General features: G+C 44.1%; 1 protein-coding gene across 1 annotated transcript in view; it reads right to left on the reverse strand.

Annotated features, from left to right (window-relative positions):
• Positions 1 to 564: 564 nt before the first annotated feature.
• Positions 565 to 16462, reverse strand: part of CAB39 (calcium binding protein 39) — a 63944-nt gene continuing 48046 nt past the window's right edge. Inside the window, exons 5-9 of the mRNA XM_087819522.1 lie at positions 14423 to 14591; positions 7444 to 7503; positions 3755 to 3820; positions 2232 to 2375; positions 565 to 1684 (exon numbers count right to left, since the gene is read on the reverse strand). Coding sequence (XP_087675648.1) covers positions 1496 to 1684; positions 2232 to 2375; positions 3755 to 3820; positions 7444 to 7503; positions 14423 to 14591 — 628 coding nt within the window. The 3' untranslated portion in view covers positions 565 to 1495. The remainder of the gene's footprint in view (positions 1685 to 2231; positions 2376 to 3754; positions 3821 to 7443; positions 7504 to 14422; positions 14592 to 16462) is intronic.

Below are 16462 nucleotides of genomic sequence, written 5' to 3' on the forward strand. Positions count from 1 at the left end.
TAGTGAGAGAGGCCAGTGGAGAATAATCGCGTAAACTTCTGAGCCGGCCACAGCCATGCTGAATCGAACTGGCAAACTCGGGCTGTAAGTGGTTAGTTGGGATCTTTGCATCAGTAAGATGAACAGATACCATTCTAATAACTTTACAGAGATATGTCCTAGGAGACGCTGCTCTGCCGTGGTCACGTAACAAAACCGGGGTGAAAATCAGTAACTTTACAAATACTGATAATCTGCAGCATTAAGGAATAGGACATTAGGAAAAATAAATCTCCCCGCAGGACACCTGTGACTAGGAACTCTTCTTTTCCTCCGAGAAGCCAGGGTCTTAATGATTCAGTGTCACAACTATGTGCTGGATTACTTTAAAGAAAGGGGCTCTACCGGGGCTCCCCCCGACAGAATCAGTAATAATTTAGCGTAATCGGTACCATTCATGGATCTGGCAAACCTGGGACTCCTGCTACGTGAATGAGGCCAGATTACGCAAGGAGGGGCTGACTGAGGCCCATGTCTGTACTGCACCCTACTGACGGCGCCCACGAGACACTGAATACAACAGACTGGCTTACTCTTCTTTTAATGCTGCGATACTTAAATGGTAAATCAGCATTTTCATGTGATCTGAAGTATTTCAATTACATAGGAGCATTCATTTTTTTTTTTTGCAAAAACTCAATATTAGGTAATAGTTACATACTAATACAATAACATTCCTCTGCTGTACAAATTAAATCATTTAAAAGAAATGAGCATTCTAAGAATTATATACAAAAGAAACCTGTGAGCCTTGTTGAAATGAAACGCGAGGTGTCGTTGCTAGCTCTACTGTTTGAAAGACCTTCCAAAAGGGAAATTAACAAATACCTTCCAACAATATCCAGGTTTACAAGTCTCAAGAAAATCAAATGTCAAAAAAATTCTAAAAAGCCGTGGAAGCATATATACATTTTCCTTTTGACCTTACGAAGCGTCACACTTTTAAGAAGTTGCTAAGTTTCAGCATCGATTTATTTGCACGTCAACTTTATCCACCCAAAAGCTCACACCGTGGGTACAGTTCCCGATTCCAAACACAGCGCTGCACAGTCTTCCTGCAGGGAAGGCAGACAATCCACCAAGAATCCAGCCGGCTCCTTACCAAAGACACACGCAAACCCGCAGCTTTAGTCGGCCCTACACGCCCTCTGCCACACTATCACCCCTACCCCTGCCCTCATGAACCTAGCCGTGCTCACAACTCCTACAGCAAACAGGGTCTCTGAATTCTGAAATGACACAAAGATCAAGAAAGTCCATGTGTGCTCTAGTGTGCAAGAAAGCAGCAGCTACGCTCTCCAAGTCGGACTAAAAAACAAAACAAGGTAAAATGAAAACCGTTCACTTAACAGCAGACTAGCATAATGTTCCTCACGGATGGGTGAGAGTGCCTGACGCTGACGAGCTAACAGCAGGTGCTGGGTTTGGATTTAATATTTTGGATGTTTGTGGGGGGTTAGGCTTCTTGCTGAGCTGGTCTCTTCAAGTCCCTGATCTGTTTGACTAAATAGGTCTTCTCATCATTAAACTGCTCATCCTCGGTCCTGTCGTTCTGAAACTTGCTGAGGAACTCTATGAGCTTGGTCTGGTTCTTGAGGAGGATGTCTAGGATGGGCTGCGTCTTGTTGGGGTTGGCAACAAACACCTGCCGGAGAGAAACCAGCATCAGCCACGGGGAAAGGACACACAGAGCGCGCGAGGGACATACCCGGTACTTCCCTCCTGGGGCCCGTGGTGAAGTTGGGATGATTCGGTCAGAGGTTTGTGCTTCTGAAAAATCTTATTTCACAATATGAAAATTAAAAAGACTTACATGTTTTAGCACAAAAAGGACTGGCATGTTCATTCATGCTCTGAAACTCAGTAGTTGGCATTAAATATAGACGCTGATTTTAGGATGAAATGGGCAAAAATTATTTCTGGGCACAAAAAGTGAGAGTGGATTTTGGGAATAAACTCCTCCTCGGGAAGCATTAAGACATGGGTTACCCCTTACTTTGTGATTAATAATTTTCTATGACAAAGACAAACTGCACTCTTCTGTAAATACACTTATTTTGTTCCCAAATCAAAATGGTTTACCCTGTTTTGGGGTCTATTTTAAGTGAGGCTAATACTATTTCAGAAATTTGTCAATGAAATGAGATTGACAACTTCAGAAGAAAATACTGCTTGTGGTTCTAATACTCTACCTTAAAAACGTGAAAAGCTTCAAACTGGATGTTACGGCTTTTGTCTCGTAGAAGGTTCATCATTAATTTGAGGTTCTCGGGTTTACTGATGTATTTCGTCATAATTGTGAAGTTGTGTCGGTCTAACAATAGTTCTCCAAGAAGCTGAAAAGACATTTAAAGAGTAACTCTCCATTGTCATAAGAAAAACCAAATTTAAAAAAATAATTCATTTAGCCTGGCCGGGCGTGGCTCAGCGGTTCAGTGTCAACCTAGGATCCAGGCGATCAGGGTTCAATTCCTGGTCAGGGCACGTGCCCAGGTTGTGGGCTCGATTAATGACTCTCTCATCATTGATGTTTCTATCTCTCTCTCTCCCTCTCCTTTCCTCTCTCTGAAATCAATAAAGATATATTTAAAAAAATAAAAAATAATTCATTTAATAATCGTCATTATTAAGCACAGAGTATTACTAGGCCCTTAAAGGGCTGATGAAAGGAACTGAACTATGATCTGAAAGCTACCGGGTGCCTACTGCCCGCCACTCACCCACCCGCCTCTTCCTCGAGCACCTAAACCTTCAGTTAGTCCAACACTGCTCCCTGAAGAAAACATCCAGGCTCGTTTGGACCCAAATTTGAGCCTGTCGGAGCCTGTCTACTCTTTAAATATGCATTTGTGTTATCTCGCTAAAAAGGAGCGATCAAAGACAGTGTTCAGAAGAGAAGGTTTTTTGTTTTTTTTTGAATGCAAGTTTGAAGTCTATATTTTGAAAACACTACATTTTTTTTAGAAGGTATTGATAATTCCTGTCAACTAACCACAAACCTTAGCTCAACTGAAAGCTAATTTTACTATTTTAAAATTTTATCTGAATTCCACAGGGCCAAGGACCATGTCCAAAATTTCCCATACACTGACTTCTGCACACACCAAGGTTAGCATATCTGATTCAGAAAGGTGACAGAAATGAAAGATTTCCTGTTCCTCTCCAGCCAGGTTCCCTGAGATACTCCCTTTTCTTCTTAGTGACTCATCACTAATACCGTCAGCTAAGCCAGGAAGAAACCTGTGCCTTCAGGGCTCGCTGAGTCTATGGAGGCTCATTACACTTTATCAGCCCTCAGTATCTGCACTGTCGTTGCTTAGCCTACACTTTGCTTTTCTGGAAACCAGCAGCCACCTCCTCACACCGTCAGTGCCCATGTCTAGTGCAGGTCGTGTGGCCTGCAGTGGGCAGGCCGATCGGTGGCCCTTGTGGACAGAGGCAGAAGCAGAGTGGGGGAGGGGCTGGCCCTGGCCGCCTGGGTTCGAATCTTGACTCCCTGCATTTGGTATTTCTAATTTACGAGGAGGTGGGCAGGTGCCCCGTGTAGGCTACTGCTGAACCCCGTTTCTTTCCACAATAATTCTGACCATGGACAAATGTATTTTCCCCTAAAGGTCTAAGACCCACCTACCAGCATTGTTCCTTTTCTCCAAATCCAAAATTCAAACATAGGGTGAAGAGAAGGAAAGAATGATAAATAAATAACTTGTCATACCTTGAGTGACTGTCTTTTGGTCACATAATTTTCTGAATGAAGTAACTTCTCATACTCACTGAAGAACTAAGACAAAAAAACACATATGAGAGTTATTTGTTTCTTGAGGACTGGTAGATGATGTCATAAAGTTTGAGTGGAAACTGAACACCACAGAGGCCAATCACTGCCCGCTCGCCTCCTCCCATTGTTCCAAGCCCTTCCTTTGATGAGCTCAGAGAGCCTCAGGGTGACACCTGCTGATCACCTCTGTGAAAAGGGCTCTCGGGACTGACCCCTCCTAGATCTAGACAGGCCCATATATAGCTTCAATCTGGTCCTCTTCTGTTACCCAAGCTCCTTACGCATGAAACATAACTCCCTTCCCCCAATTCTTGAGTCAGCTATCATTTGTTGGTGTTATATTAGAAAATTCATATTCTTTACAGAGAAGAAGTCAAACACAAACACAAAGAGAAAAGTTACCTGTTCTTTCAATGCATCAAGTAAGGAGAGAAAGCGATTAAGAATAGAAGAGAGAAGAAACTCTGCACTGTGCTATATCGACAGAGGTCCTAGAGAACACAGGCCTTGGGCTCAAACTTGAATAATGGGAGGGACTTCATTTAGAAACGGGGGGAGAAAAGGTATTCTTGGGGGGATAAAAGGGAAGGACACAGCATGAGTAGAGACCTAGAGAATGCAAAATGCTATAGGTTTAGGAACTGACGAGTGTCCACTAGATTTACAAAACGGTGCTCACCAACAAGAACAGTGTCACTAGAGTGGGGAGGAGAAGCTGAATTAAAGCAGGGAAGCAGGAAATGGAAATGAGGGCACCCAGAGGCCAAGGCTACACTCTCAGAAAGTCAGGAGAGAAGGCCAGCTAGCTTTAAGGTGTGTGTGCACGCACACACACACGCACACAGTCACACATGCACACACACAAACACACATATTTATTTGTTTTTGTTTTGACTCTAGTAGGCTTTAAGATTTCCCACTGTGTACACTAGCATGACTGCTGGATGTCAGAACTATCCTGAGGCTGCACTGGTGTGGGGGGCGGCAGAGGATGCTGCTTTGTAATCTGTCCACACCGAAACTGTTTGTGCCTATGCTTTACGCTGGGTCAACAGCCATTCATCTGTGCTTTAGAGGAGGGGCTGGCAAACTTGGCTCACGGGGCAAATCCAGCCTACTGCCCATTTTTATAAAATGAAGTTTTAATGGGGCATAGCCATACTCACTGGTTTACTGTAAACCAATTCGTTTATGTATTTTTAGGGCTGCTTTTGCAGTGTAACAGACAGGAGAGCTGAGAGACACCAAATGGCCGACAAAGCCTCAAGTATTTACTCTCTGGGCCTGTGCAGAACGTGTCCCCAGCCGTGTTTAAGAGCTACGCTAGGGCTGCCCGTGCATTATTTCTTCTGCTCAGCTCTAGGAAGAGATGGGTAGCTATCTACTCACTATTAAGCAAGTGGGACACCTCTCTTCAGAGGAGGCTGCTAACCCTGCCTTCTCAAGTGATCCTCAAACCGATGATCACAACCGGAGGTGCCTTTAGTTAGTAACATGGAATGTGCGCACCTCAAATTCTTGACAGAAAATCCAAGTTAGGGTTTTTCTGCTACATAATTCTTAGTTTCAAGAAGTTGCTCTCATGCACCCGCCAGATGTGCTGGGTCCTGGCCCTGGGTTAGGATGGGGACAGGCACTGTTTGGGCTCCTCAAAGATCTGCTCCCAGGGAACCGCACCTTAGTCCAGCACCTCACTTACTGCAGAGCCACCTTGAGGGTTGTGTCCGCTACATGAACTGTCATTTGATTTCCCTTCTAGGAATGCCAATGAGAGAAATTTGTTTCCGGTCCCAGTGCTGGAAAAGGCTGTTTCTTTGGAGCAACAAGCATCTGTTTTGCTTTATGGAGACTGTGATCTTTTAAATGATTTCCCTCCTCTATGCTCTGGCTATTAGAAAGCTCAGAGCCAAGGTGTCCAGGATATTTGCCCACGTATTTTGGTGTATTTACCTCACCTCTGGCCTCATTTAAATTACCTACATCACCCTACTTCCCTTCTCTCTCTCAGATCTGACTGTACCGCATACATTTCCTTTCGCTGCCTCACCTGACTTTTTCTAAATTCCTGTTAACCAATGTCATCCATTAATAACATGTAGGAAAATCTTTACTGCAAAATTAAACTGATGCCACTGGCTGTAGTAAATTTCTTGGAAACTGGTCAGTATGTACTTTTGGGAAGCTTTGAGTTAAGATACTGGATGATAAACCCGGGGCCCTGTGGTGGTAACTGCTACAGACTGGTGGGTATTAAACATGGCTAGTGTGCTGTAGCTCTGTCCTGCACCTGACACACACGCTCATTTAACCCTCACAATAGCCCAGCAGGCAGGGACTACATGAGCCCCTCACACGGCTGGAGAACCTGAGGGCACAGAGGGTGGACAAGGGCAGAGCCCAAGGGGCACACAGTGGGGCTGGGATCTGAAGCCAGACTCCAGGCAGTCTGGTGCCGAAACCCACGCTTCTAACTACTGTAAAGAGGCACCGATGAAATGACCATGCTGCCATTTTAAACCAACAAACACACAAAAAGAAACAAACCCAAATCCAAAAACCATAAGCAGAAATAAAAATAAATGACCAGCAGTGTTGACGCTATTTATGAGGGACTTACTATGTTATGTTACTGGGAGTGGGAGGGAAACACAGGAAAAGGAGCATAAAAGAATTAGAAAGCACAGGTTTTAATTTTTTACGATTTTTGTAAGATTCTATAAGAATCTTTTCATGTAGTTGAAGAACAAAGTGAACAATGACAATTAATAATACCTAGGATTTCAGAAATTCAAATGACTAGTGGAAGAATGAAACGTAAGCCAAACCCTGCGAGATAAATAGGAATTTTAAGTGGACTGTTGTTGTAACTTCCCTAAGAGCACCCATGAGATCCTGGATGTGTAAGCCAAGCTCATATGGCATAAGGAAGCACTCGTGGGTCCCGTGGAGAGCAGAGCTGGCGCGTGGTGGAAGAGAACACCTGACACCATGGCCTGAAGGTCGCTGTGGTGGTCATGGGCAATCAGGTTATCAGCGCAGAGAATCTCGTACAAACCTCAGGGGGCCCTATCACCAGGAAGTCGGACATCGACCGGCTCCAGCTGTAAGCGACCTCACTGCTGGGCCAGTCCAGTGTCCTCATTTTAGAAATAAGGATGGACTTCTGAGTCCCCCACAGGTAATGGCCTTGGTGGTGACAAGGTGGCAGCAGCAGAGCAGGGGCAGAACCGAGTCCTGCCTCTAGGCTAGAGCTCGTCTCACCCTATCAGTTGCCACCTCCCTTTCTCTCTATTTGTCAGCTGCCCGAATGGAAAGGAGAGATAGGAAGTCAAATAATATTTTCCTTTTATCTCAACTGTGTATTATCATTCAGCACCAAAGTGCTCTACTTTCCTCTTCTAAAGCAAGAAAAGATCCAAAGGGCAGCATGTCAATCAAACAGATACAAGTCTGCTTCTGACCAGTCACACTCTACACCCCATTTTAGGGAAGAAATGATTATGGCACCATCTTAAAACTTTACACATGCAAAATAAACAATCTGGTACAAAATCTGATTTAAACCTGTCCTTTCTGGTAACAAAACTTAAAATTTGCTATTTTAAAAAAGTAGTTCATATACTTACTCTATCATAATGCTGTTCCAAAAATTCCGCACTGAGCAACTTATGTCTTGTAAGCAAATCCTACGGGGAAAAAAAAGTACTGTTAAAAAGTTGTTCTGCATTCAGGTTCTCTTAAAAAAGAGAATCCTAAAATATTCCATGCCACTTAACCTAACAAAAACTTTTTAAAATTACTTAAGTTGAGCATGAATTGTATTGGAAATACTGATTTTGTATAAGAGTAAATAAAATCAACAGTCTGAAATTGTGATTGTAATGATTATGATTAGAATGATTATAATTATTCTTAGAAGAAAAAATTTAAAAACAAACATATAAGGCAACGGAAGTAGATATTCAAAGAGAGTGAAGAGCTGAAGTGAAATAGAAGTATACAACTGCAGTAAAATGTCAAATAGAAAACGGCTCCTGGTGGAGAAAGAGGAAATTTCTTTAATTAGAAGTATTAGAGGTTCCGTTTCCTTCCTCCTAAATTCAGCTGCACTCAGTTTCACATCTAATGCAAACTTTTGCAGAGGTAGAATGTTTTTAAAAGCCCTCTCATTTTAGAAACATGAACTCCCAAGGAAGCAGAACACTGAAGAAATGTAGGAACAATTATCAGTAAGACCTCAAGTCTAATTCTGCATTCCTATGAAACAGCTGATGTCTTGCCCCACGGATTTCCCTGGAAACAAGCCAAGGGTCATTCGTTCAGAAAATACCTACAATGTTCCAGGTAATGTTCCAGGTGCTTGGGTTACAAAGAAGAAAGACATGGGCCCTGCAAGCTAGCAATGATGGGCCTCGGTCTCACCAGGGTGGGGAGGGGATCGTGTGACAGCAGGAATGGCCAGTCGGTAGTTGGTACATTAGGGAATTACATTCCTTTAGAGCCCCCTACTGGAGGGGCTGGTGCCAATAATGCCCTTTGTCAGAACCAACCTTGCTTAACTTGTACTCTGCTGTTTATGTTTGAGTTACCCAGGTTACAATGAACTAGTGCTTCCTAAGTATGTCCGAGTGCCATAGAAATGGGAAAAGCTCTGAGAAATGTCCCATGGTCAAGCTGACGTGCAGAGCACTACGGCTCTGGGTGCTTCGTGGGGCTCCATCCAGCAGCAGGAGGTTCTGCAGGGAGCTGTTGCCTGCTCTGATGGCACCTTTCCCTGAAAGGCCCCCATGGCTTGCCCCTCTCTAGGTACCTACCACCTTCGGAGTCCCACTCATCGCTCCCATAGGGAATGACTGGACACCGACACGTGAGCATGGTCACAGGTGTGACTGTACGTCTGAGAGACCGTCTGATTAATGTCTCATGCCAGGCTGCACATTCTGTAAACACAAGGCTCATGTCTATTTTTAATCTTTGAATCCCCAGCACCTATGCAGTGTACAGCACACAGCAAGAGTTTAATAGTTAATAAATAAATGAATGACCTAACATCAGGGAATATGTTTGTGAAAACGTCACATTAATCAAGATTCAAAGTATGCTTATAAAAAGGCTTCTAACTCCACCCCAAAGATTTACAGGTGTTTAAACTGCTGGATAGGGTGTGTATTGTATGTTCAGAAAAGACCTGCCCAATTTATTCTAAATCTCCCTTAGGGATTAAACAGGCAAAATTAGAGACCCTGGAGTTTATTTTAGTACAAGAGTCTGGAAAGAAATGCTATGAGGTGCCCATATGGGGAAGGAAGAGATGGTGGGGGTAGGAGAATTGATATTATCTCAGTGTATCATGGGGCAAGATATAGGACAAAGAGGAACACGAGAATGTTAGGGCATGTATCAGGCATACTTGCTAAGAGCACTTCCCTCCTTCTAACATGACCCTGGTCTGTTTATGGTGGTCTCCCCTGTGTAGGAGCCTCAAGGGCAGGGGTCTGTCTGTATGACTCACCGAAGAACCCACCTACAGAACAGCACCCAACACAGGGCAGGGCCAAGAGACTCGTGGAATGAACTGAATGAACATACAAATATGGGAATTAAAGGATTAATGAGTCAGGATGGTGCGAGACTGGGAGTCAAGCCTACCTTTCTGTGGTCAATCCTCTTGGAGGCCAGTATGAGGAAGTACAGAGAAAGAAGCCGTGCTCACTGCTCGGTCATAATGTGACCACGGAGAAGGCCAGAGGAGGGGTCTGAGAGACAGTGGCCCTCACCTGGGGTTGGGTTCTTGGGTAGGTAGGAAGTGTTGCTCTGAAACAGCAAAGGTCCTGAACGCATTGTGCAACAGATCTGATTGTGCGTCTGAGTAAGGGGCTATATGCTCTGAGGCTCTATCTCAAGGAGGAGCAAGAGGCTCACGGGTGGGCCACACATGAAAAGGGGGACTGCCCCCATCTCCCCACCTAGAGGAGTCTACTTGTTATCATCTGGTTTAAAGAGAACATGAAATTCACTGAGAAACCACTGCCAATCCAGGAATCAAATCTCAATGGCCTTGGGGTAGGAGAGAAAAGGGGTGCTCTGAGACTATTAAAGTAGGGGCTGGCCCCACATGATGAAAGTCCTTTGTTAAGAAGGGCCATGCCAGGGCAGGGCCTGGAGGGGACAGAAAAACATCAGCAGGAAAGGAGCAACTGCTGAGAGCCAGCGCTGAGAAAAAGGGCTGGCACTAAGCTGGGAAATGGGGAGATAGGACTTAGGCAGTGCCTCTGTCTACTGAGATGAAGAGGAACCTTACCTTAGGATTAGAGCCAAGAGCTCTAGACAACTCAAACCAGGGTATAGAGGTGGAAACCAACAGAAGAGAAGATGAAGGGAAATGGTTATGAGGTATCTGGTCAGCAATCCACAAATTCATAGGATACATGTGGTCCCAGACTGGCAGAGTTGCTAGTTGCTAAATTCCAGGTATAACTTGGAGAAAGGTCAGGAATCATTTCCCAAGTCCAGCAGATTAAGCAGCCAACTTTTAGGGTGGGTTGAAATGAAAAATTCCTAAAATTATGTAAGTTTGGGCCCCAAATATCACGTGACAAAGACAGCCCTGGAATCCCAGAAGAAATAGAGCTAAGTCAGGGGGGCTGATTTTCACAGATCCTTGGCAAGTCATTTGGCTCAATTTCCTACTTGACACTTGAATATGTTTGTCCAAGGACAAGAAACTCAATTCTTCTGTGTGGTTCACCTCTGGAGCTCGTAGAGCTAGAATGTTTTTCCTGTGCTAAGAGTTAAAGCCTATGCCCTGGTTACTTCCAGAAACAGGTTGAACCCATCTCCTAGAGGCTCCCACTTCAAATACAGTAGTGCTCTCATGCCAAGTCCCTGCTGAGTCTTCTCTTCTTCAGTCTAAACACATCCAGTTCCTTTACCCACTTCTCAAATGACAGGTTCTGAGTGGCCCTCACCATCTAGTGTCTTCTGAAAGTCATCTATTTGTCTATGTGCCTCTTAAAGTATAGTGCCTGGAATGGAACACACTGATGTGCTGTTACCTGGTAAGCTTACCGTGGGGAGAGACCATCAAAAGCTCCTGAGGTCGCACACTGTGTGGGCACATGGAGCTTTGGGGCAGCACCATCAGACTGCTTAATGGACGTATTCAGAATTTTCTTTTCTCATAGTGGGCTCTGCAGTCAGACTGCCTGGGTTCAAATTCCGGCTTGCCCATTTACTGTCTGACTTTATTCAACATTTCTAGGCTCAGCGCCCTTATCTGTAAAGGAGGTAATAATACCTCCTTCGTAGGGTTGTTTGAGCATGATAAGAAGTTAGCTAATTTTATTATTACAGTTGGTATTAACTGTTAGTATCATGACTATTCCCCCATCCATGTTTATATGGTTGGGTCCTCAAGTGGAAGACCTCAGTGATCTGCATTTACTTTTATCCTGTTATATTCTGGCTTCCCTGGATCTATGAAGCCTCATTTAGGCTCACTGTTATTTGTTATCTTTCCCTTTGTGGCTACTGCCGACACATTTGGTAAGTATGCCTTGGCACCCTTCACCTAAGTCATTAATAATCAACTTGGCTGAGTGGAGATCCATTAGTCTCTCTCCAGGTTGATGGCGATCCATTTTCTGGCACCTTATGGATACAAGCCTTCGATTAGTTGCAAAACATCATTGAAACTCCAACTAGCTCCTAATCTTTTTATTGTTTCCATGAAAATAAGTCTGCACAGTTATTTGACATCTAGTATACCTTGTCATAAAGGAATACTTCTAGCTACTGGTTATAGCACACATACTGTGTGAGGCCATAATAACCTGACACATTAGTATTATCACACTCATTTAAGCAGATGAAGACACAGGTTCAATCAGCAGCAGAGCTGGGAACTGAACCCAGGCAGCCACGCTTTAGGACCCCTGATCTACTGGCATCAATGAGATTAGTATGACTGAACTTACTCTTAGTGAATCCATGTTGGCTGTGGGCATTCGGTTTCCTTTCCAAAATGCTCAGATATCATCTCTTTAGAAATACTTTCTAGAACCTTATACAGGTATAACATCAAGCTCCAAGCTCCACCAGCCTCTCTGGGGAATCTACCTTCTTTAACTCTGGAAAATTGGAAATATATTTGTTGGCCTTCTGATGCCCCTCCCAATCTCCTAATTCCTTAACAAACAAACAAACAAACAAAAAAATCACTAACAAATATTTGGCCACTGATTTAACTATCTCAGTACCTGTTCACTCGAGTTACACATTTAGAGCAGGTAATTTGAATGTCCTTTTAAGACTCAGCCTGTTTCCTGGGGCTTTGAATCTAGGGTTATGGATGAGCTGCATTCACTTGAAAGTGCGCAGACTGCATTTTCTGGGAAGTTGCTCTGGTCACATTCTCGAAGGAGAACATGCATCAGGGATCTGTTCTCCTTTTCCTTATAAAAGTATTCTCTGCAAAGAGGACATAAGTGAACCAGGAGAGAGGAAGTCCCCCTTCCCTGCGCCAGTGCCTGTGGAGTGAGGCTGAGGCTGAGGCTGAGACCGCCCCCGCTGGCCTTCCCTGCCTGACTTGAGTGGAGTTTCTTTTGGGCAGGGGTGGGGAGGGAGATTTGGTCTGTTGGCCAGGCCTCTGCCTTGCTCTTGTCTTAGTTTTGGCCTCCTGTCTATTTTGTTTCTGGGAGAGCTCGTTTTAATGAGCTCTCCCCTTTCCATGCAATGAGGAGCAGTTGAGATACAGGATCCAAGCCAGCTCCTCCGTGCTTGCTCCTCTAGAGCTCATCCTCAGACTCCTCTGTTGTTTTCTAAAGTTGCCCTTCTTCAGGTAATGACTACCACCTGGCTCTGCCAATCTTCCCCAGGTCATGTGGCCACCATGACCTGACAGGTTGCTTTACCCACGGTGATTCCATCACCTTGGTGTGAGTTTAATTCAAAGAAGCAACCCTAACTGAGATGAATTACCAGAAGGCCAATCAAGACTTTGTCAGACACTGGGAATCGCATTTCTGGCATATAATTAGCACACTTCTCTCACCTCTTGGTTAATTTTGCCAGGAGCATGTCCTCCATGCTCTCCTTGGTCTGGCAGTCTGGCTACATTCTCTCATACCACTGCTGCCCCTCTCCTTCTCTCCGTTCACCCTCCTGCTCGCTCCCAGAGCTGCACTCTCATGCTCACGGCTCTTTCCACACAGGAGTATCTCTTCGTCTTGACACATGGTGCTACTACATCTCTCTTCACAACAGTCTGATGCTTTGAATGGGCACACCTTCCATCTTGAGCAAGAGTTCTACCCCACCAAGGGCTGTGAAACCCAAGCATCATATTTACCACTCTATGCTACCATCTTAAATTCATGTCATTTTGCTTTTTACATTGACACAGAAAGATCACAGGTCTTACCTAGGGCTGCTGATAGTCTTCCTAATGGTTTCTGGAAAATAAATTCCTGGACTTCCCACACTACTATTTTATTCCCATCCAATGTGAACCCTAGTGGCCAGGTTGCCAGGCTTTCCTCCTCTTTAAGGGTGCTCATTTGCTCTGAGTGACAGATTTTACCCAGAAACCAAGGCCTCTGCTCACCTCAGGGGCTCTTTACAATCATAAAACTGAAAACTTTCAAGAGAAGTGGCTACTTATCTCTGTCACAGTGTTCATGGTTCCTGAGCACAGCAGTCTGCAGGTTAGTACACTACATTCTGATTACATTAAAACAGCAGTTCTCCTCTAGAGCTCATCCTCAGACTCCTCTGTTGTTTTCTAAATATTCACTTAAAAGGTCACACATTTTATATAAGGGAATGTAACAGAAAGACTCGCTCTTATTGTGAAAACCCTAATAAAGATTACCGCCTTATTTATATACCAAAAGCGGCACAGGACCTTACGATTCAAAACAAAGATGTGTGTATTGTACATTGGTATCCTATATATGTGTATTTTATTTAGATAAATCTACAGCAGAGAGATAAGACACACAGGGGAGAGAGGCTACATAGTAATTTGAATAGTGCTGGTAATCCTGTCTGCCCCCCGCCCCCAACCATGCATTTAAAAAACAAGCTCCGGCATGAGCATATGATGGGAGAGGTAAGTCCCCTGGTCCCCTTCAGCCTGAACAGAAGCCAATTACTTCATCTGGTATTTAACCAAAGAAACTGTGACAGTATATCCAACACAGGAGAAAAACCTGGTTGTTATATCTATTACTATACTTGATGGTAATTTAACAGAAAAGTTTACTCTTTTAGAAAGACAAAAAATTTAGAATCTAACTTTTCCACCCTTTAAAGCCGTGACTCTATTTGTATACCTAAGTCACACATACATATACAGGGTAGGCAAAAGCAGGTTTACAGTTGTTTGCATGGAAAAACAATACAATAATAAATAATATAAAAGAATAAACTTTCGTGTACTTGCAATGTAAACCCACTTTTGCCCCACCCTGTATATAAACCGTCTTCTTCCTTCCCACTAGGGGGCAGCAGCGTATAGACAAAGGAGGTAGGAAGAGCAGCACTCCTGTTTTTTTTTCGGACTTGCACGCATATTCAGAATTCTATAGTGTTTACATATGTTACCTTGAATGTGGCAAATGCATCGGAAGCTATGTCAAATGTTGACATTTCGACATATCTGAAGAAATCATAAAACTGTTCTGACCACAAAATGATTTTTGCAAGTGGTTCATGTCTGATGCACTCTCTTAACATTATTCCACAATTTAGAGCTATTTCAGGAGATTCATACCTGCGAAGAAAAAAAGAAACATGATTGCTCTTATGAAACTCCAACACTGAACAGTTTGAATTTTTAGAAAGGGAAGTGAGTGCCCAAACTGAGTGACCAGAGCAGGCTACAAACAGCATCTCCCTCAGAGCAGAACATGCGCTAAGGTGAATTCCTCTAGTGGGCACACACATGTTAGTTGGTGAAGACTGCTTCCCCCAAAGAAAACAACAGCCATGAGAGTGGTTGGGGGAATAAAAGTTCATTACTTAAGCTAAAAAACTTGAAGAGAAGCATTTATGGTCTCACCTCCACATGGGGGTTAGTTTTACATGTGGGTACTCTTAACACTTCAGAAAAACCAAAAGCTGGGTCAAAAAACAGTATGAAAGAAACAAAATAGTTCCCTAAATTCACAGTATCTAAAAGGCTCTAGCACATATACAGCACGTATACTTTACTGTTTCAATTTAACACTCAAAATCACACTTTCAAGACTCCTGGCAACACCTAAACCCTACAGAGTTGAAAGCCTGGTCCTGATGACATCATAGTCAAGGAGAGCTCAGGACTGTTGCAGTGGGCACAGGGGACTCCATATGCAGCCTTCCTCTACACCTATCTTGGCATCTCCTTAGCCTCCCTTCCCTGTGACCAGAAAGAAAAGCTCATTTTCCTCTCAGCCCAGCGGCCCTCTCCCTTCTGACATGCACCGAGCCCTTCGGACTGGCTCTGCCATTCTGTTCAAACGCATCGCTCCCTTTCTTCCACTTCTTTCCAAGCTGCGCACACGGGTTTAATGTCCTTCCCACGCAATCTCCTCCAGTCAATTCCATTTCCCAACATCCTACCAGCAAAAACCTCTCTTGGGCAAATCTGCGATTTCTCCTAACAGACCCTACCACCTGGTGTCCAGGCAGTGCTGACCTTCGCATCTCTCTCAAAGAAAAAACTCCTCCAGTTCTCCTTTCTAACCCTCTGTTCTATTTTTCCCCTGGCTGCGGTCTCTCCTCAGTGGCCTCCGGCCTGCTAGTAAACACCATATAATCTCCTGGCTTCCACCATGGCTCCTACAGGCCCCCTGCTCAGGCCTACACCTGAACTATACTTAGGCATGTTCTGTTGTCTCTGGACAACTTCAGTTAAAGGTCTGCCATAAACTCCACATGTCTAAAATCAAATCTCATCTCCCTCCACAAAAGAGGCCGCCACCCCTGCCTCCTCATTTCTCTAAGTTGGCACCACTGTTTTGTTTTCAATACCCGAGTCTGAAACAGGTCTGCGAGAACTTTCTGTGGTAATGGAAATGGTTCTGTATCTGTGCTGCCCAAAATGGTTCTGTATCTGTGCTGCCCATTATGGTAGCTACTAGCAACATGTGGCCACTGAGCACTTGCAATTTGGCTAAAATGACTAAGGGATTAAATTTTTAAATGTTATTTAGTTTAAATTAATTTGAAATTAAATAATTACACGTGGTTAGTAGGCACTGTATAGGACAACACAGTTCCAACCATATCCTCTTTTTAAAAAAAACCTGATTTTAGAGAGAGAGGAAGGGAGAGGGAGAGAAACACAGACACACTGATGTGAGAGAGAAACATCAATCAGCTGCTTTCCATACACGCCCTGACCAGAGACTGATCCCCCAACCTGGGTATGTGCCCTGACTGGGAATTGAACCTGAGCAGAACCTGAGCCACACAGGCCAGGGCCCAACCTTACCCTCTTTCTCTGCTCCCAATCTTCCCATCTCCAGTGCCACAGTCCTTTTTAATTGCTTCTTTGGAATACCTTAGTTTCAGTTCCTGTTATCTGTTCCTACTGCCAGATTAACTCATACCTAGAGAAATCCAGTGTCCCTAACCAGCACCTGTGTGCAAGCTCTGTCT

The sequence above is a fragment of the Miniopterus natalensis genome, chromosome 8 (genome assembly GCF_054644295.1).
Source record: "Miniopterus natalensis isolate mMinNat1 chromosome 8, mMinNat1.hap1, whole genome shotgun sequence".
NCBI lineage: Eukaryota > Metazoa > Chordata > Mammalia > Chiroptera > Miniopteridae > Miniopterus > Miniopterus natalensis.